Source organism: Oncorhynchus mykiss, chromosome 26 (genome assembly GCF_057628025.1).
Source record: "Oncorhynchus mykiss isolate SJ-2025 chromosome 26, ASM5762802v1, whole genome shotgun sequence".
NCBI classification, from domain to species: Eukaryota; Metazoa; Chordata; class Actinopteri; order Salmoniformes; family Salmonidae; genus Oncorhynchus; species Oncorhynchus mykiss.
The window spans coordinates 925331-946220 of record NC_143047.1 but is presented as its reverse complement, the minus strand read 5'-3'; the positions used below and the strand labels follow the sequence as shown (position 1 = coordinate 946220).

Sequence of the window (20890 nt, the reverse complement as noted above, 5' to 3'; positions counted from 1 at the left end):
TCCTCTGACACTGCCTGGTATAGAGGTCCTGGATGGCAGGAAGGTTGGCCCCATTGATGTACTGGCCCATTCGCACTACCCTCTGTAGTACCTTGTGGTCGGAGGCCGAGCAGTTGCCATACCAGGCAGTGATGAAACCATGCTCTCGATGGTGCAGCTGTAGAACCTTTTGAGCATCTGCGGACCCATGCCAAATCTTTTCAGTCTCCTGAGGGGGAATAGGTTTTGTCGTGCCCAATTCACGACTGTCTTGGTGTGCTTGGACCATGTTACTTTGTTGGTGATGTGGACACCAAGGAACTTGACGCTCTCAACCTCAGCAACTGCAGCCCAGTCGATGAGAATGGGGGCGTGCTCGGTCCTCTTTTTCCTGTAGTCCACAATCGTCTCCTTTGTCTTGATCACGTTGAGGAAGAGGTTGTTGTCCTGGCACCACACGGCCAGGTCTCTGACCTCCTCCATATAGGCTGTCTCATCATTGTCAGTGATCAGGCCTACTACCATTGTTGTGTCATCGGCAAACTTAATGATGGTGTTGGATTCGTGCCTGGCCGTGCAGTCATGAGTGAACATGAAGTACAGGAGGGGACTGAGCACGCACCACTGAGGGGCCCCTGTGTTGAGGATTAGTGTAGTGGATGTTGTTACCTACCCTTACCACCTGGGGGCGGCCTACCAGGAAGTCCAGGATCCAGTTGCAGAGGGAGGGGTTTAGTCCCAGGGTCCTTTGCTTATTGATGAGCTTTAAGGGCACTATGGTGTTGAATGCTGAACTGTAGGCAATGAATAGCATTCTCAAATAGGTGTTCCTTTTGTCCAGGTGGGAAAGGGCAGTGTGGAGTGCCATAGAGATTGAATCATGTGGGGATCTGTTGGGGCGGTATGCACATTTTAGTGGATCTGGGATAATGGGATTGATGTGAGCCATGACCTGCCTTTTAAAGCACTTCATGGCTACAGACATGAGTGCTATGGGTCGGTATGAGATGAATATGAGATGAGATGAATAATGTAGGGTATGTAAACATTATATTAGGTAGCATTGTTTAAAGTGGCTAGTGATATATTTTACATCATTTCCCATCAATTCCCATTATTAAAGTGGCTGGAGTTGAGTCAGTGTGTTGCAGCAGCCACTCAATGTTAGTGGTGGCTGTTTAACAGTCTGATGGCCTTGAGATAGAAGCTGTTTTTCAGTCTCTCGGTCCCAGCTTTGATGCACCTGTACTGACCTCGCCTTCTGGATGATAGCGGGGTGAACAGGCAGTGGCTCGGGTGGTTGTTGTCCTTGATGATCTTTATGGCCTTCCTGTGACATCGAGTGGTGTAGGTGTCCTGGAGGGCAGGTAGTTTGCCTCCGGTGATGCGTTGTGCAGACCTCACTACCCTCTGAAGAGCCTTACGGTTGTGGGCGGAGCAGTTGCCGTACCAGGCGGTGATACAGCCCAACAGGATGCTCTCGATTGTGCATCTGTAGAAGTTTGTGAGTGCTTTTGGTGACAAGCCAAATTTCTTCAGCCTCCTGAGGTTGAAGAGGCGCTGCTGCGCCTTCTTCACGATGCTGTCTGTGTGGGTGGACCAATTCAGTTTGTCTGTGATGTGTACGCCGAGGAACTTAAAACTTACTACCCTCTCCACTACTGTTCCATCGATGTGGATAGGGGGGTGTTCCCTCTGCTGTTTCCTGAAGTCCACAATCATCTCCTTAGTTTTGTTGACATTGAGTGTGAGGTTATTTTCCTGACACCACACTCCGAGGGCCCTCACCTCCTCCCTGTAGGCCGTCTCGTCGTTGTTGGTAATCAAGCCTACCACTGTTGTGTCGTCCGCAAACTTGATGATTGAGTTGGAGGCGTGCGTGGCCACGCAGTCGTGGGTGAACAGGGAGTACAGGAGAGGGCTCAGAACGCACCCTTGTGGGGCCCCAGTGTTGAGGATCAGCGGGGTGGAAATCTTGTTGCCTACCCTCACCACCTGGGGGCGGCCCGTCAGGAAGTCCAGTACCCAGTTGCACAGGGCGGGGTCGAGACCCAGGGTCTCGAGCTTGATGACGAGCTTGGAGGGCACTATGGTGTTAAATGCCGAGCTGTAGTCGATGAACAGCATTCTCACATAGGTATTCCTCTTGTCCAGATGGGTTAGGGCAGTGTGCAGTGTGGTTGAGATTGCATCGTCTGTGGACCTATTTGGGCAGAAAGCAAATTGGAGTGGGTCTGGGCAGCTCTCTGCTGTGCTTCCTTTTGTAGCCTGTAATGGTTTGCAAGCCCTGCCACATCCGTCCAATGTCAGAGCCGGTGTAGTACGATTCGTAGCAAATGTATTGAAAATTAAATACAGAAATAACTAATTGACATTATTCACACCCCTTTGCTCTGACACTCCAAATTGAGCTGAGGTGCGTCCATTTTCTTTTGATAATTTTTTAGATGTCACTACAACTTGCGGCTATGGAACCCTGACCTGTTCACCGGATGTGCTACCTGTCCCAGACCTGCTGTTTTCAACTCTCTAGAGACAGCAGGAGTGGTAGAGATACTCTTAATGATCGGCTATGAAAAGCCAACTGACATTTACTCCTGAGGTGCTGACTTGCTGCACTCTCGACCACTACTGTGATTATTATTATTTGACCATTCTGGTCATTTATGAACATTTGAACATCTTGGCCATGTTCTGTTATAATATCCATCCGGCACAGCCAGAAGAGGACTGGCCACACCTCATAACCTGGTTCCACTCTAGGTTTCTTCCTAGGTTTTGGCCTTTCTAGGGAGTTTTTCCTAGCCATCGTGCTTCTACACCTGCATTGCTTGCTGTTTGGGGTTTTAGGCTGGGTTTCTGTACAGCACTTTGAGATATCAGCTGATGTAAGAAGGGCTATATAAATACATTTGATTTGTTCAGGGGCAGAACGACATTTTTACCTTGTCATCTCGGGGATTCGATCTTGCAACCTTAGAAAGAAACACACCTGTCTATCATTTCCCACAGTTGACAGAGCAGAAACTATACCATCAAGCCCAAGGAACTTTCCGATGATCTCTGAGATATAATTATATCTGGGGAAGGGTATAAAACATTTCTACTGTTGAACGTTTCCAAAAGCACAGTAGTCTCCATCATTGGGAAATTGAAAAAATATGGAACTACCCAGGCTCTGCCTAGAGCTGGCCGTCCGACCAAACTGAGAAACCAGGCAAGAAGGACCTTGGTCAGGGAGGTGACCAAGAACCCAATGACTACGCTGACAGAACTAGAGAGTTCCTAGACTGAGATGGGAGAACTTGCCAGAAGGACAACGGTCTCTACAGCACTTCACCAATCTGGGCTTTACAGGAGAGTGGGTAGACTTCCGCCTGACCACTGACAAAATGTTGCCACTTCTGAGAAAAAGGCACATGACAGCACGGCTGGAGTTTGTGAAAAGATACTTGAGAGAGCATAAGGCAAAAGATTCTGTGGTCTGTTGAGACAAAAATTGAACTCTTTGGCTTGAGCGCAAAGTGCTATGTCTTGAGAACAATTACCCCAAGCATACAGCCAAAGCAATGATGGAATGGCTTCAGAACAAGCATGTGAAAGTTTGAGTGGCCCAGCCAAAACACAGACTTGGAATCCCACTGAAAATCAGTGGAAAGACTTGAAGAATATTGTTCACCACCACTCCCCATCTAACTTAATAGAGCTTAAGAAATTCTCCAATTCCAGATGTGTAAAGCTGATACAGACATACCCAAGATGACTCAAAGCTGTAATTGCTGCCAAATGTGCTTCTGCAATGTATTGACTCAGGGGTGTGGCTACTTATGTAAATTAGCTATTTCTGTGTTTTATTATCGAGAAATGTGCTAACATTAAAAAATATATTTGGCACGGGGTATTGTGTGTAGATGGGTGAGATTTTTATTTTGAAATCAGGCTGTAACACAACAAAATGTGGAATAAGTCACGGGTATGAATAATTTTAGTTAATGCATGTAGACTACTAATGGGACAATAATTATGTTTCATGTAAAGCATGAGGTGCCTCTGAAATCGAAATATATTGGTTTAGGAGATGCATTCTCTTCTTCCATGTTGTCTTGTACCCCTCTTGCATTGTTTCTGCATTATCTGTTTGACTGACCACGGACTAAATGTTGCAATTCAAATGTTCACTACTGGTTAAAGTAAATAGATGTTGTCTACAGTCCATCAAGGAAAAAGTTAAACAGTTGGCATCATATTTCAATAGGGATTATTTAATGGATGACTGCTTAAAGATTTTATGTCTGGAACAGTTTTCATCTATGCAACAAATGATAGACAGTCAACACAACCATTTAGATAAAAATGTGTCAATTGAATATAATTGCAGGCTAGATAAAACAGGAAATCAGCCAATCAGAGTTCAGCATGTGGTGTATCTTGTATGAATATGACGAATGTTGGAATGTGTTGCCATTTAATTTCCATAACTCTGTCAATGTCTTAATGTTTGCGTGTTTGCATCTGCACCAACTCACCTCTGACAAATGCTAATGAGATGTGGAGATGGTAAAGTCAATAATAAAGACAGTGGCTTGGTGACACAGTTGCAGAATTGATAGGCACTACAAAGGACGGCGACCCTGCACCTGAAATACGCGTCACTCCAGTTGTGGCGGAGAAGGATGATGCTGTCAAAGAGGCTGAAGAAGAGCAAGGAGACAAGGACAGTACTGATGACAGTTCAGAGGGGGTGAAGAAATACACCACCCCAAAAAAGTTGTGGATCCAAAAACAGATGCTTAGAGTCATGGGATCTAAGGCCCACCTAAGAGCTGGAGAGGTTATGGATATGGATGAAGACCAACAAGGTATTTGGAAATATTTCATATCATTAACTACGATGTCCAAAATGTGATTTTCACATTTGATTTGATAGGGTAGTCGTCATATCAAAGTAAATAGCTATTAAAGTTAATTAAAGACAGGGGGAAATATGTTAATTTGTTGCCATTACATCACTGATGTAGATTGTGATGTTGAAGAGCTTGACCATGAACAAACAATGGACGATGAAGAAATCATGGATGTTAGCAAGGAGGGGGAGAAAGAAGAGGTGAAAGAGGAGAAGGATCATCACTTAGAGTTAGATGAGGAGGAGGAGGGTGATACCAATGAGGTTGACGTCAAAGATAATGGTGTTGAAGATGAAGGCATTTACAATGAAAACAGTTCAAAGGGATTCATGACATACACCACCAAAATAAATGTGCAGATTCAAAAAACGATGCTTAGAAAAGTGGAATCTAGGGCCAATATTGAAGTTGGTGATGAACATCATGAATATGATGGAGAGGAGGAGGCAGAGGAAGACATTGATGATGAGTATAAACATGATGATCACAGTGACATTGACACTAACGATCAAGTTGTTGATGATGATGATCATGAAGAAGCTGAAGCTGATGAGGACAATCATGACACAAATTACCTTGATGTCAAAGATCAAGAGGTTGAAGATGGAGAAGACATTGACGATGAGGACAGATCAGAGGGGACCAAGACATACACCACCAAAATAAATGTGCTGATGCAAAAACAGATGGTCAGAAAAGTGGGATCTAGAGCCAGTGTTGAAGTTGGTGATGAACATCATGAAGATGATGGAGAGGAGGAGGCAGAGGAAGACATTGATGATGGGAATAAAAATGATCACAGTGACCTTGAAATTAAAGATCAAGTTGTTAGTGACGATGATCAAGAAGAATATGAAGCTGATAAGGACAATCATGATACAGATGACCTTGATGTCAAAGATCAAGAGGTTGGAAATGGAGAAGACATTGACGATGAGGACAGTTCAGCGGGGGCCAAGACATACACCACCAAAATAAATGTGCGGATCCAAAAACAGACGGTTAGAAAAGTGGGATCTAAGGCCCATCTAAGAGCTGGAGAGGTACTTCCTAAGGATATGGATAAAGACCAACATTTGGAAATATTTATAATATAATATTATTATGTCCAATGTACAAAATCTGATTTTAATTTATGATCATAAAACATATCAAAGTAGGGAAGAGTGGGGTAACTTGAGTGTAATGTTAAGTTGAGTTACCCCTTGTTTCTAGGAAACCATACACACAATATATAATTTGTCCAAATATTTAGGGAGTCTAGGTCCAAAACATTGATTTTCACCAAGGCAAATCAATGTATTGTGTTAGTCATGATGCTTGTATCTAAACCAAAGTAGAGAACTTTAAGATTGTTCTACACATCAGAGTCTCTATACACTTCAATATGAGGTCTTAAATTTAGCATGAATGTGCATCCTTGTACCTGTGTGGGCTAATATATTCAAAATGTTTGCCTATGGGTAAGTTGAGCCAATGGCAAGTTGAGAAAAATGAAGTATCATTGCTGGAATATAAGGTAACACCAGGGCCTGGCCAATGTTGAAGGTGTTATCAAAAAAGTACAGTGTTTGTTAGGTGTTAAGCTTGTGTTAAAATATGCTTAAAATTATATATATATATATATATATATATAAACACACACACACACACAACGGGTCAAAAGTTTTAGAACACCTGCTCATTCAAGGGTTATTCTTTATTTTTACTATTTTCTACATTGTAGAGTAGTAGTGAAGACATCAAAACTATGAAATAACGCATATGGAATCATGTAGTAACCAAAAAAGCAACTCAATTTGGTTGAGGTCGGGTGATTGTGGAAGCCAGGTTATCTGATGCAGGACTCCATCACTCTCCTTCTTGGTAAAATAGCCCTTGCACAGCCTGGAGGTGTGTTGGGTCATTGTCCTGTTGAAAAAGAAATGACAGTCCCACTATGCGCAAACCAGATGGGATGGCTTATCGTTGCAGACTGCTGTGGTACCCATTCTGGTTTAGTGTGCATTGAATTATAAATAAATCACAGACGGTGTCACCAGCAAAGCACACCATAACACTTCCTCCTCCATGCTTTACGGTGGGAAATACACATGCCCGAGATCATCCGTTCAGCCACACCGTGCCTCACAAAGATACGGCGGTTGGAACCAAAATTCTCCAATTTGGACTCCAGACCAAAGGACGAAATTACCACCGGTCTAATGTCCATTGCTTGTGTTTATTGGTCCAAGCAAGTCTCTTTTTCTTATTGGTTTCCTTTAGTAGTGGTTTCTTTGCAATAATCCGACCATAAAGGCATGATTCACACGGTCTCCTCTGAACAGTTGATGTTGAGATATGTCTGTAACTTGAACTCTGTGAAGCATTTATTTGGGCTGCAATTTCTGAGGCTGGTAACTCTAATAAACGTATCCTCTGCAGCAGAGGTGACTCTGGGTCTTCCATTCCTGTGGCGGTCCTCATGAGAGCCAGTTTCGTCATAGCACTTGATGATTTTTTTGACTGCACAAAGTTATTGTCTTAATATGGCTGCAGGGGCAGTATTGAGTAGCTTGGATGAAAAGGTGCCCATTGTAGATGGCCAGTTCCTCAGTCTCAGTAGCTAATATATGCATAGTATTATTAGTATTGGATAGAAAACACTCTAAAGTTTCCAAAACTGTCAAAATATTGTCTGTGAGTTTAACAGAACTGATATTGCAGGTAAAACCCTGACGAAAATCAAAACAGGAAGTGGCTTCTATTTTGAAAACTCCATGTTCCATAGCCTCCCTTTGCTGGATTTAAAGGGATATGAACCAGATTCCCTTTCCATTCGCTTCCTCGAGGTGTCAACAGTCTTCAGACATAGTTTCAGGCTTTTATTTTGAAAAATGAGCCAGAACGATAACATCGCGTCAAGTGGTCACATGAGTTTTGCTCGCGCAACAGTTTGGATAGGTTTTGCTTTTCCCTCTCCTACTGTGAAAGACATTTGCGGTTGATATATTATCGATTTATATATTTTAAAAACAACCTGAGGATTGATTATAAAAAACTTTTGACATGTTTCTGTGGACATTATGGAAACTATTTGGAATTTTCGTCTGTGTTGTTGTGACCGCTCTTTCCTGTAGATTTCTGAACATAACGTGACAAACAAAGTGAGGTATTTTGGATATAAAAATAATCTTTATGGAACAAAAGGAACATTTGTTGTGTAACTGGGAGTCTCGTGAGTGAAAACATCCGAAGATCATCAAAGGTAAACGATTAATATGATTGCTTTTTTGATTTTCGTGACCAAGCTACCTGATGCTAAGTGTACTTAATGTTTTGTTGTGATATCGATAAACTTACACAAACGCTTGGATTGCTTTCGCTGTAAAGCATAATTTCAAAATCTGACACGACAGGTGGATTAACAAAAGGCTAAGCTGTGTTTTCCTATATTGCACTTGTGATTTCATGAATATAAATATTTGTATTAATATTTATTGAATGTAGCACTATGCTATTCAGCGGTTGTTGAATAATAAATAGGGCTACCTTCTGTATACCCCCCCACCCCCACCTTGTCACAACACAACTGATTGGCTCAATGCATTAAGAAGGAAGACATTCCACAAATTAACTTTTAAGAAGGCACACATGTTAATTGAAATGCATTCCAGGTGACTAACTCATGAAGCTGGTTGAGAGAATGCCAAGAGTGTGCAAAGCTGTCATCAAGGCAAAGGGTGGCTATTTGAAGAATCTCAACACTTTTTTTCCTTATTCCATATGTGTTATTTCATAGTTTTGATGTCTTCACTATTATTCTATCATGTAGAAAATATATTTAAAAAAATTTAAAAACCTGTGAATGAGTAGGTGTTCTGAAACTTTTGACCTGTAATGTATATATCAAAAAAGTGATTGTGTTGAATTCTGTTCGGGAAATAAAGATAGACCTAATTTAAAAATGTAGTGGTAATATTTTATTCAGTCCAGAAATTTGTAGGCGGCTCAAATAACCCTGTCCCATAGCCGGAGTAAGTTGTGCCAAGAAGACACTTTTTTTGGATGGGCTATGTTTTCAAAACTGCTAATTTCGAGGGACACACAATATCCTGAAATACACTGAGTATACCAAACATTAGGAACACGCCCTCGCCCCCATTTTTGCCCTCAGAACTGCCTCAATTCATTAGGACATGGACTATACAAGGTGTCGAAAGCGTTCCACAGGGATGCTGTCCCATGTTTACTCCAAAGTTTCCCACAGTTGTGTCAAGTTGGCTGGATATCCTTTGGGTGGTGGACTATTTCTGGACTATTTCTAAAACTATATCAGCTGAATAGCCTAGTTTCACTGCCAAAATTAATATTAAACGATTTAGTATTCAGCGAAATAATAACACAATGTCAAATACAGGTCACCTAGTCAAATAATTAACATCCAACCACATTAACCGCTACTCTCTCACGATAATTTTACTAACGGTCTGTATGTAGCAAAACGTAGCTGCTGCTCATTCCGTTTGCTCGAAAATTGATAAATGGTAAAAAAAAGTAAGGCCTGCGTCCATAGAGACACATTCCAGCTCTACTGGTAGTACTGCTACTACCAGCAGTACTACACCTGCACCTGTCGACTACACAAGTTGTTCTGCTTCCATGAGCACATCCAATGCTAGCATCAGTAATTCTACATTTGTTGCTAGCCCAGCTAGCATGGACACTGACAGTTGTGAATCCGATGCAGCCAAAGAGCAACTGCCCCCTTACCCGGGAAAGCACCGAACAGACAGGGACGTTGGACCATCGAAGAGGCACAAATATTATGAGAACTACATTGATTTGGAGTTCACTTATATTGGGAGTAGTGCCTTTTCTAAGACATGTACAAAAGCAACAGATACCATTAATAAGAAGGGGCTAGAAGCGTCTTATATGGTGTGCTACCGAGTGGATAGGACAGGCAAGCCCCATACTATTGTGGAGGTCTTAATTATTCCTGCTGCTGCGGATATGGTTGGGACAATGCTGGGGGAAAAGGCCCAGAAAACTATAACGACAATAGATTCATCAAAAAACACTGTTTCACGACGCATTAGTGACATGGCAGGAGACGTCTTGAAACAATTACTGCTTCGCATACAAGCCAGTGAATTCTATGCCAAAATACCAGCAACAGTGTGTGAAAACCTTGTGAAGACTTACAGAAAACGTTTGACCTCTGTCATTGCCAACAAAGGGTATATAACAAAGTATTGAGAAACTTTTGTTATTGACCAAATATTTATTTTCCACCAACATTTTAATTCATAAAAAATCCTACAATGTGATTTTCTTCTCTCATTTTGTCTGTCATAGTTGAAGTGTACCTATGATGAAAATTACAGGCCTCTCTCATCTTTTTAAGTGGGAAAACTTGCACAATTGGTGGCTGACTAAATACTTTTTTGCCCCACTGTATATGCATATTATATCTGGTCCTGAGAAATAGGCCGTTTACTTTGGGAACGTTATTTTTCCAAACATAAAAATGGTGCCCCCTAGTTTCAAGAGGTTAAGATAATTATTTTCTCAATGTTCATAAACCACTTCGATTAAACTACTCAGTCTGCAACCCAGAGTTTGTAAGATTATGGTTGAATGAAACAGCCGGAGGCCCAGCTACAATAGTCCAAAAATGTATTCACAAGAGCGCTCTCCCCCGTTGTACAAAACCATCAATTTTATACTGGCTCCTTAGCACATACCTTCACACACAAACAGTAGGTATCCTACACACATACTGTATCACTACCCAGCCGACAAAGATAAGAGAGACCTTGAGAAGTACTCCCTGTCCTCTCCCAAATCTCTGAGGCCTAGTCAGGTTGGCATCGCATTTTGTCTTAGACAGTCGGTGTTTTTCCACTACACAGTTTATACTGTTTTACCCTAATTCTGACTAAAACTACACACGTCATCAGATTAATAATTTTAGGATTCTAATCAATTTCATACAATTATAAGGTTTCAGAGTGGAATTATTTCATCATTATCTTTCCACATTTAAATGATTTTTTTTTTTAACCTTTTTAAGTCAGTTAAGAACAAATTCTTATTTTCAATGACGGCCTAGTGGGTTGAACTGAACTGCCTGTTCAGGGGCAGAACGACAGAAAACGGCCTATTATCATTGAGACGTTTCTACAACTTGATTTGGAAAGGCACATATATATAAGGTCCAACAGTTGACAGTGCATGTCAGAGCAAAGACCAAGCCATGAGGTCGAAGGAATTGTCCATCTGGGGAAGGGTACCATAAAATGTCTGCAGCATTGAAGGTCTCCAAGAACACAGTGGCCTCAATCCTTTTTAAATTAAAGAAGTTTGGAACTACCAAGACTCTTCCTAGAGCAGGCTGCCCAGCAAAACTGAGCAATCGGGGGAGAAGGGCCTTGGTCAGGGAGGTGACCAGGAACCTGATTGTCAATCTGAAAGAGCTCTAGAGTTCCCCTGTGGAGATGGGAGAACATTCCAGAAGGACAACCATCTCTGCAGCACTCCACCAATCAGGCCTTTCTGGTAGATTGGCCAGATGGAGCCACTCCTCAGTAAAAGGCACATGACAGCCCACTTGGAGTTTGCCAAAAAGCACCTAAAGACTCTTAGACCATGAGAAACAAGATTCTCTGGTCTGATTAAACCAAGATTGAACTCTTTGGCCTGAATGCCAAGCGTCACATCTGTTGGAAACCTGACACCATCCCTACGGTGAAGCATTGTGGTGGCAGCATCATAATGTGGGGATGTTTTTCAGTGGCAGGGACTGGGAGTCTAGTCAGGCAAAGATGAATGGAGCAAAGTACAGAGAGATCCTTGATGAAAACCTGCTCCAGAGCGCTCAGGACCTCAGACTGGAGTGAAGGTTCACCTTCACTGGAGTGATGGTTCACCTAACAGGACAACAACCCTAAGCACACAGCCAAGACAATGCAGGAGAGGCTATGGGCCAAGTATCTGAATGTCCTTGTGTGGCCCAGCCAAAGCCCGGACTTGAACCCGGTCGAACATCTCTGGAGAGACCTGCAAATAGCGGTGCAGCAACCTGACAGAGCTTGAGAGGACCGGCAGAGAAGAATGGGAGAAACTGTCCAAATACAGGTGTGCCAGGCTTTTAGTGTCATACACAAGAAGAATCGATGCTGTAATCGCTGCCAATGGTGCTTCAAAAAGTACTTAGTAAATGGTCTCAATACTTATGTAAATGTGATATTTCAGTTTTTATTTTTCATAAATTAGCAAAAATGTCAAACTTGTTTTTGCTTTGTCATTATGGGGTATTGTGTGTAGTTTGAGGTAAAAAAAAATAATATTTAATACATTTTAGAATAAGGCTGTAACATAACAAAATGTGAAAATGTCAAGGGGTCTGAATTCTTTCCGAAGGCACTGTAGATATCTTTGTTAGAAAGAATACTATATTTCTCTTGACTGAGTGATGCTGAATGTAAGATTTGGCTCAACTTCCACCACTCGCCCCTAAATAATGTAAGATTTGAAAAACACCTTAATTTGTTACCATTACGTCACACATGTAGATGGAGATGTTGAAGAACTTGACCATGAACAAACGATGGATGGTGAGGTAATCAATGTTGATGGCCGCGAGGAGGAGGGGAAAGAAAAGAAGATGGAGAAAGAGAAGGTTCATCACTTAGAAGTAGATGAAGAGGGTGATACCCATGACGTCAAAGATCAAGATGTTGAAGATGGAGAAGACATTGACAGTGAAGACAGTTCAGTTGGAGCCAAGACATACACCACCAAAATAAATGTGCCGATCCAAAACCAGTTGTTTCGAGAAGTGGGATCTAATGCCAGTATTGAACTCGGTGATGAAGATCATGAAGATTATGTAAAAGATGAGGAAGAAAGAGAGGAGTTGAAACAGTCAATTGATGAATATGAATATATTGATGTCAGTGGAGCTGAAAAGCTTGATGTTCTTGATGTAGTGGCTGACATTGCAGAAATGGCCCAACTTCCTGATACTGATGGAGATTACTCTGAAATCATTGATGATGACGATGATGATGATGATGATGATGAAAACAACAACAACAGTGAGAGCAAGAAAGCTGGTGTCAAAAGGAAGATAAATGTTCCAATTCCCTTTAAGATGTTTAAAAGACTGGGATCGAAGGCCCACCTTAAAGATGTTGGGGAGCACGAGGATAAAGATGACCAAGACAAAGACATTCAACGTGCCAGAGGTATTAATACTAACAAATGTATTTTCACTTAACTTTCTGTAGAATGGTTAGCATAACTTATTTATCTTTCTATTAGCTATATAAAACAAGTATTTATTCTTATTTAGCAGCAATGTAATACATTAGGGCCTATGCAATATGACTAACGATTTGAGATAATACCTTCATGAGGAGTCACCTGTACACTACAGGATTTTCAATTCTCTAAATTGCACACCTACATCTAGCACTTATATTCTGTAATGACTTGCAGGACTTGGGACAACTGACATAAATGGGATGACTGACATAGGGGACTCCAGTGGTTGGTGGCTTTGATTCCTTGTCTGTAGCCTTTTTATTTAGAACAGAAGCTTATTATATACATTTCAGTATGGAAAGAAGATATTGGACTAAGCCTTGAGCCTATGGAACTAAGCCCCCTCAAGGCTTAGTCCAATATCTACTTTCCGTACTGCCTCAGTTATTCCATCTCTTTTTGTTGAGGCAAACAAATTATAAAATTGACAAATAGATACAATTTATCGATTAACAGTATGTTGAAAACAGTCTCTTTCTGGAACCCTTTGTGTAAGTCATGGTAAAAAATGAAGATAATAGGGCTGCGTGGGTGTGTGTGCTGTTCTGCATTCTGAGGGTAGACATTTCCATCTGGACTGGGTCCCTCCCCCATCATTTTCCCTGTGTAAGCACTAGTGTTATTTTGGGGAACTGACACACGACTTGTGAAGAGCAGAATCAACAACCTCGCTTCTGAATTGTCTAAACAGTTTATTTTAAGAATGAAAGGATCAATTGTTGTGTTAACTTCTCTTCAACATTTAAAATGTGAAGTCGGTTGTGTAGATCGATAAGAAAAAAATAGAATTTATTCACTTTTGAGAACATTTTAAGGCAGCAAAATGTAAAGAGTGTGCAAGGGTTTAGGCACTGGGGGGAATTTGTACTTTTCTAAAGTGGGCTACTTTACCATCTACTGGATTTGACACAATATATTTTGTGAATTGGGCCTTTTTCGAACATTTGCTAAAAACCTGTATGCTACCCAGCCGGCATAGATGTTATCTGCATATGAGAGAATTCTGTGACCAGTGCATCATGTCGTCGATGTGGTGTTTGGCAGTGACAAAGTAGATGCCCAGCAGACCAGTGTCGCTGTAAGAGGAGTGGAAGGCCTTGAAGCATTTTCCCCTGGTTTACATTTGCTCTTTTAATTTTAACTAGGCAAGTCAGTTAATAAGAACAAATTCTTATTTACAATGACAGCCTAGGAACAGTGGGTTATTAACTGCCTTATTCAGGGGCAGAACAACTGATTTTTACCTTGTCAGCTCAGGGATTCAACCTAGCAACCTTTCGATTAATGGCCCAACACTCTAACCATTAGGCTACCTGCCACCCCGGTAGGTGGATCAATTGCCCAGATCTGCAATAGGCTAACTAACAATCATACCACACATATGCAATGGAAATGCATTTAACTTGTATTTTTTATTCGGTACATGGGAATTTAACCTAAAAGTTGTTTTTATGTGCACTAATTATTTACATAAGCGCAGACTTTTATCCGCAACAATTCAATTTGATGGAAATACAACTGATGGGAAAATGGGCAGATTTTAGAATATTCACATGAAAATCTGTCGCAAATTGAATGGAAATTTAGCATTTTTTTTGTAACTATTTATGTATAAAAAAAATATGTACCACAATGGAAATAAGTACCAGACTTAATAGTGCAATCACTTTTAAAACTCTTTGTACTGTGTGTACACTAAGTGCACAAAACATCCTAATATATTTCCTCAGAACAGTCACAATTAGTCGGGGCACGGACTCTACAAGGTGTCGAATGTGTTCCACAGGGATGCTGGCCCATGTTGACTCCAATGCTTTCCACAGTTGTGTTAAGTTGGCTGGATGTCCTTTGGGTGGTGGACCATTCTTGATACATACGGGAAACTGTTGAGCTTGAAAAACCCAGCAGTGTTGCACTTCTTGACACACTGAAACTGGTGTGCCCTGGCACCTACAAAGGTTAAAGGTACTTACTGTAAATCTTTGGTCTTGCCCAATCACCCTCTGATTGGCACACATACACAATCCATGTCTCAATTGTCTCAAGGTTAAAAATCCATCTTTAAACCTGTCTCCTCCTCTTCATTTACACTGATTTGAAGTGGATTTAACAAGTGACATAAATAAGGGATCATAGCTTTCACTTTGATTCACCTGGTCAGTCTATGCCATGGAAATAGCATGGCTTGTACACTCAGTGTATATGTACACTGACCAAAAATAAGTGGACACCTGCTCGTCGAACATCTCATTTCAAAATCATGGACATTAATATGGAGTTGTTCCCCGCTTTGATGCTACAACAGCCGTCACTCTTCTGGGAAGGCTTTCCACTAGATGTTGGAACATTGCTGTGGGGAATTGCTTCCATTCAGCCCCGAGCATTACTGAGGTTGGGCATTGATATTGGGCGATTAGGCCTGGCTTGCAGTCGGCATTCCAATTCATCCCAAAGGTGTTTCGTGGGGTTTAGGTCAGGGCTCTGTTCTTCCACACTGATCGAAGGAAAAAAATAAGTTGTCATGCTGAAACAGGAAAGGGCATTCCCCAAACTATTGCCACGATGTTGGAAGCACAGATAGTCTAGAATGACATTGTAAGCTGTAGCATTAAGATTCCCATTCACTGGAACTAAGGGGCCTAGCTCAAACCATGAAAAACAGCCCTAGATCATTATTCCTCCACCAAACTTTAGAGTTGGCAGTATGCATTCGGGCACATAGCGTTCTCCTGGCATCCGCCAAACTCGTCCGTCGGACTGCCAGATGGTGAAGCGTGATTCATCACTGGTGGTGAGGTTTACACCCCTCCAGACGACGCTTGGCATTGCGTATGGTGATCTTAGGCTTATACGCGGCTGCTCGACCAAGGAAACCCATTTCATGAAGTTCCTGACGAACTGTTCTTGTGCTGATGTTAGGTAGTGAGTGTTGCAACTGAGGACAGACAATTTGTACACACTATGTGCTTCAGCCCTCGGTGATCCCGTTTTATGAGCTTGTGTGGCCTACCACTTCGTGCCTGAGTCATTGTTGCTCCTAAACGTTTCCACTTCACAATAACAGCACTTACAGTTGACCGAGGTTGCTCTAGCAGGGTAGAAATTTGCCGAACTGATTTGTTGGAAAGGTGGCATCCTGTGATGGTGCCACGTTGAATGTCATTGAGCTCTTCAGTACGGCCATTCTACTAACAATGTTTGTCTATGGAAATTGCATGGCTGTGTGCTCGATTTTATACACTTTATACAGCATATCCACTAAGTTGAAGGGCTGTCCACATACTTTAATATGTTAGTGTTTTTTTGACTGACAAATAAAATCAATCAATCCAAACTGTGCATAGGCCATTTGATGAAAGGAAAGAGACATCTGTTACAACACACCAAAAAGTTTAATGACATTAGGAGATTGTCAAGCCAAGCATTCAATACTGGGTAGGCCTATAAAGTAAGGAGGGATGTATTTTCTGTTTGTCGAGATTTTCAATGTTCATTTATTCTGGTGTTGAAAATGAAAACCATATTGACGTGTCGAAGTTGGTGTGCTTTGTTAATTGGTTGTGTGGTGCATTGGCACAGAAACCTGTTGGTGGATTATTCACTGCATAATTTTTATATATTTATAAATATGGCATCAAAATGTTGAAAATCAGATTTCCACCTAGCTGATCATTGTGTGCAGCCGGCTCTGATTTGTAGTGTAATGAAACAGGCAGGGAGAGGGAGCTCGTCCGTGGTCGGCAAACCCTCAACCTTTCTGTCCCGTAGCCCTTTGTGTCGTGCCACAAAAGCATACTGAAGGGGAATAGTTGATATCCATATTTATAAACACCAGGTTGCTACAGTTGTTATTTGTGGTCGTAAACAATATTTGTATGAGTGGGAAGGGCGTGCAACTTATTTTACAGTACAAAGGAAGGGTCATGTGAAAATATGTTTTGGGTGTGGTCAACGTTTTTATTTATCTTCCACTTTATACAATACACATAACGGAGGATCATGTTACAAATATTATCCGTCATGACAATACAAACAAAACAAACATTTGTACAAACAAAAAAACATAAAATATAACTTAACATACTGTTGTTGTCATGGCTGTTGGAAGGAGCGGAGCAAGGTGCAGTGTGGTGAGCATACATTTCCTTTATTAATCCAAATGACGCCAAACAAAACATTAAGCACAACAAAAACAAACCGTGAAGCTCACAAGCAAAGTGCTCCAAAAAAGTCAACCTCCCACAAACACAGGTGGGGAAAAGGGTACCTAAGTTTGGTTTCCAATGAGAGACAATGATCGACAGCTGTCCCTGATTGAGAACCATACCCGGCCAACCACAAAGAAATAGAAGACATAGAACACAAAACATAGAATGCCCACCCCAACTCACGCCCTGACCAAACCAAAATAGAGACATAAAAAGGATTTCTAAGGTCAGGGTGTGACAGTTGTCAAGAGGTGAGTGTAGCTTGTGTATCGAAGTCAGGCGCAGAAGAGCAGAGATGAGTGGACAAAGCACTCTACAAAGGCAAGAATTTGCACAGAACGCAACTGCGTTACCAAACAAATGCCCATCGAACCAGTGAGGCAGCACAAAGTACAAAAACAACAGGTGCAGGGCGATCCAGACGGATACGGTGGAACTCCCGCAGCATTGAAGGGTCCAGCACGTCCTCCAACGGAACCCAGCATCTCTCCCCCGGACCATACCCCTACCACTCCACAAGGTACTGAAGGCCCCTCGCACGATGCCTCGAGTCCAGTATGGAGCGAATGGAATACGCCGGGGCCCCCTCGATGTCCAGAGGGGGTGGAGGAACCTCCCGCACCTCAGACTCCTGGAGCGGGCCAGCCACCACTGGCCTAAGGAGAGACACATAGAACGAGGGGTTAATATGGTAATCGGGGAGAAGCTGTAACCTGTAACTAACCTCGTTCAATCTCCTCAGGACTTTAAATGGCCCCACAAACCGCGGCCCCAGCTTCCGGCAGGGCAGGTAAAGGGGCAGGTTTCGTGTCGAGAGCCAGACCCAAACTGCTGGCTTTCTGGCGCAGCACGGCCCGCTGAAGGTGAACATGAGTGGCGTCCCTTGTCTCCTCCATGCGCCTGAACCAGTCGTCCACCGCAGGAGCCTCGATTTGACTCTGATGCCAAGGCGCCAGAACAGGCTGTACCCCAGTCCACACTGGAAGGGGGAGAGGTTAGTGGAGGAGTGGCGGAGCGAGTTCTGGGTCATCTATGCCCAGGGCACGAACGCCGCCCACTCCCCCGGCCGCTCCTGGCAATAAGACCTCAGAAACCTACCCACATCCTGGTTCACTCTCTTCACCTGCCTGTTACTCTCGGGGTGAAAACCCGTTCCATGAACGCCCTCTAGACCCTCGAAGTGAACTGGGGACCCCGATCAAACACTATATCCTCAGGCACCCCAAGTGCCGGAAGACGTGTGTAAATAAGGCCTCCGCAGTCTGTAAGGCCGTAGGGAGACCGGGCAGAGGGAGGAGACGGCAGGACTTAGAAAAACGGTCCACAACGACCAGGATCGTGGTGTTACCCTGTGAGGGAGGAAGATCGGTAAGGAAATCCACCGACAGGTGCGACCAAGGCTGCTGTGGAATGGGTAAGGGGTGTAGCTCCCTTCTGGGCAGGTGCCTAGGAGCCTTACACTGGGCACACACCGAATAGGAGGACACATAAGCCCTCACATCCTTAGGCAAAGTGGGCCACCAGTACTTCCCACTCAGACAGCGCTGTCCAATCGATGCCTGGATGACCAGAGGAGGTTGACGTGTGGGCCCAATAGATCAGCCGGTTACGGACAACAGACGGAACGTACAGACGCCCAGCGAGACACTGGAGGGGAGTGGGCTCTGCACATAGCGCCTGCTCAATGTCCGCGTCCAGCTCCCACACTACCGGCACCACCAGGAGGGAGGCTGGGAGTATGGGGGTGGGATCCATGGGCCGCTCCTCTGTGTCATACAGCCGGGACAGTGCGTCTGCCTTCACATTCTGGGAACCTGGTCTGTAAGAAAGGGTGAAAACAAAACGGGTGAAAAACATGGCCCACCTTGCCTGACGAGGGTTCAGTCTCCTCTCTGCCCGGATGTACTCCAGTATGCGGTGGTCAGTACAGATGAGAAAGGGGTGTTTAGCCCCCTCAACAAGCCAATGTCTCCACGCCTTCAAAGCCTTGACAACAGCCAACAGCTCCTGGTCACCCACGTCATAGTTTTGTGGTGCTTCGGTGGCGTACCCGAGCGCTGAGAGAGCACGGCTCCTATCCCAGCCTCGGACGCATCCACCTCCACTATGAATGCCAAAGAGGGATCTAGATGGGCCAGCATGGGAGCTGAGGTAAACAGAGCCCTCAGGTGACCAAAAGCCCTGTCTGCCTCAGCCAACCACTACAAACATACCGGTCCCCCTTCAGCAGTGAGGTAATGGGAGCCGCTACCTAACCAAAACCCTGAATAAACCTCCGGTGGTAATTGGCAAACCCTAGAAAAAGCTGCACCTCCTTTACCGTGGTTGGAGTCGGCCAAGAACAGGCATTTCTCAGCCTTGGCGTACAAGTCATGCTCTAACAGTCGATCCAGCACCCTGCGTACCAGGGACACATGCTCAGCGTGTGTATCAGAATGTCATCAATATACACCACTACACCCTGCCCGTGCAGGTCCCTGAAAATATTGTCTACAAAGGCTTGGAAGACTGATGGAGCATTAATATATCTGTACAGCATGACGAGGTACTCATAATGCTCTGAGGTCGTACTGAGCGCCATCTTCCACTCGTCTCCCTCCCGGATATGCGCCAGGTTGTAAGCTCTCCTGAGATCTAGTTTGTAGTTTGGTGAAGAAGCGCGCCCCATGCATTGACTCAATCGCAGTGTCGATAAGAGGTAACTGTACCTCACAGTGATCTGTTTAGGCCTCGATAGTCAATACACAGGCGCAGACCTCCCTCTTTCTTCTTCACAAAAAAGAAACTTGAGGAGGCGGGTGAAGTGGAGGACCGAATGTATCCCTGACACAGGGATTCAGAGACATACAGTGCCTTGCGAAAGTATTCGGCCCCCTTGAACTTTTAGACCTTTTGCCACATTTCAGGCTTCAAACATAAAGATATAAAACTGCATTTTTTTGTGAAGAATCAACAACAAGTGGGACACAATCATGAAGTGGAACGACATTTTTTGGATATTTCAAACTTTTTTAACAAATCAAAAACTGAAAAATTGGGCGTGCAAAATTATTCAGCCCCCTTAAGTTAATACTTTGTAGCGCCACCTTTTGCTGCGATTACAGCTGTAAGTCGCTTGGGGTATGTCTCTATCAGTTTTGCACATCGAGAGACTGAATTTTTTTCCCATTCCTCCTTGCAAAACAGCTCGAGCTCAGTGAGGTTGGATGGAGAGCATTTGTGAACAGCAGTTTTCAGTTCTTTCCACAGATTCTCGATTGGATTCAGGTCTGGACTTTGACTTGGCCATTCTAACACCTGGATATGTTTATTTTTGAACCATTCCATTGTAGATTTTGCTTTATGTTTTGGATCATTGTCTTGTTGGAAGACAAATCTCCGTCCCAGTCTCAGGTCTTTTGCAGACTCCATCAGGTTTTCTTCCAGAATGGTCCTGTATTTGGCTCCATCCATCTTTCCATCAATTTTAACCATCTTCCCTGTCCC

General features: G+C 43.2%; 1 protein-coding gene across 50 annotated transcripts in view; it reads left to right on the top strand.

The window, feature by feature from the left end:
* Window positions 1–20890, top strand: part of LOC110506238 (uncharacterized) — a 328665-nt gene that overhangs the window by 228174 nt on the left and 79601 nt on the right. For 27 of the 50 annotated variants that reach the window (XM_090221671.1, XM_090221663.1, XM_090221670.1 and 24 more), the window contains exon 11: window positions 4575–4838. The exons of the other annotated variants lie outside the window; for them this stretch is intronic. In XM_090221671.1, the coding sequence (XP_090077797.1) occupies window positions 4575–4838 (264 nt within the window). The remainder of the gene's footprint in view (window positions 1–4574; window positions 4839–20890) is intronic. 50 annotated transcript variants of the gene reach the window in all.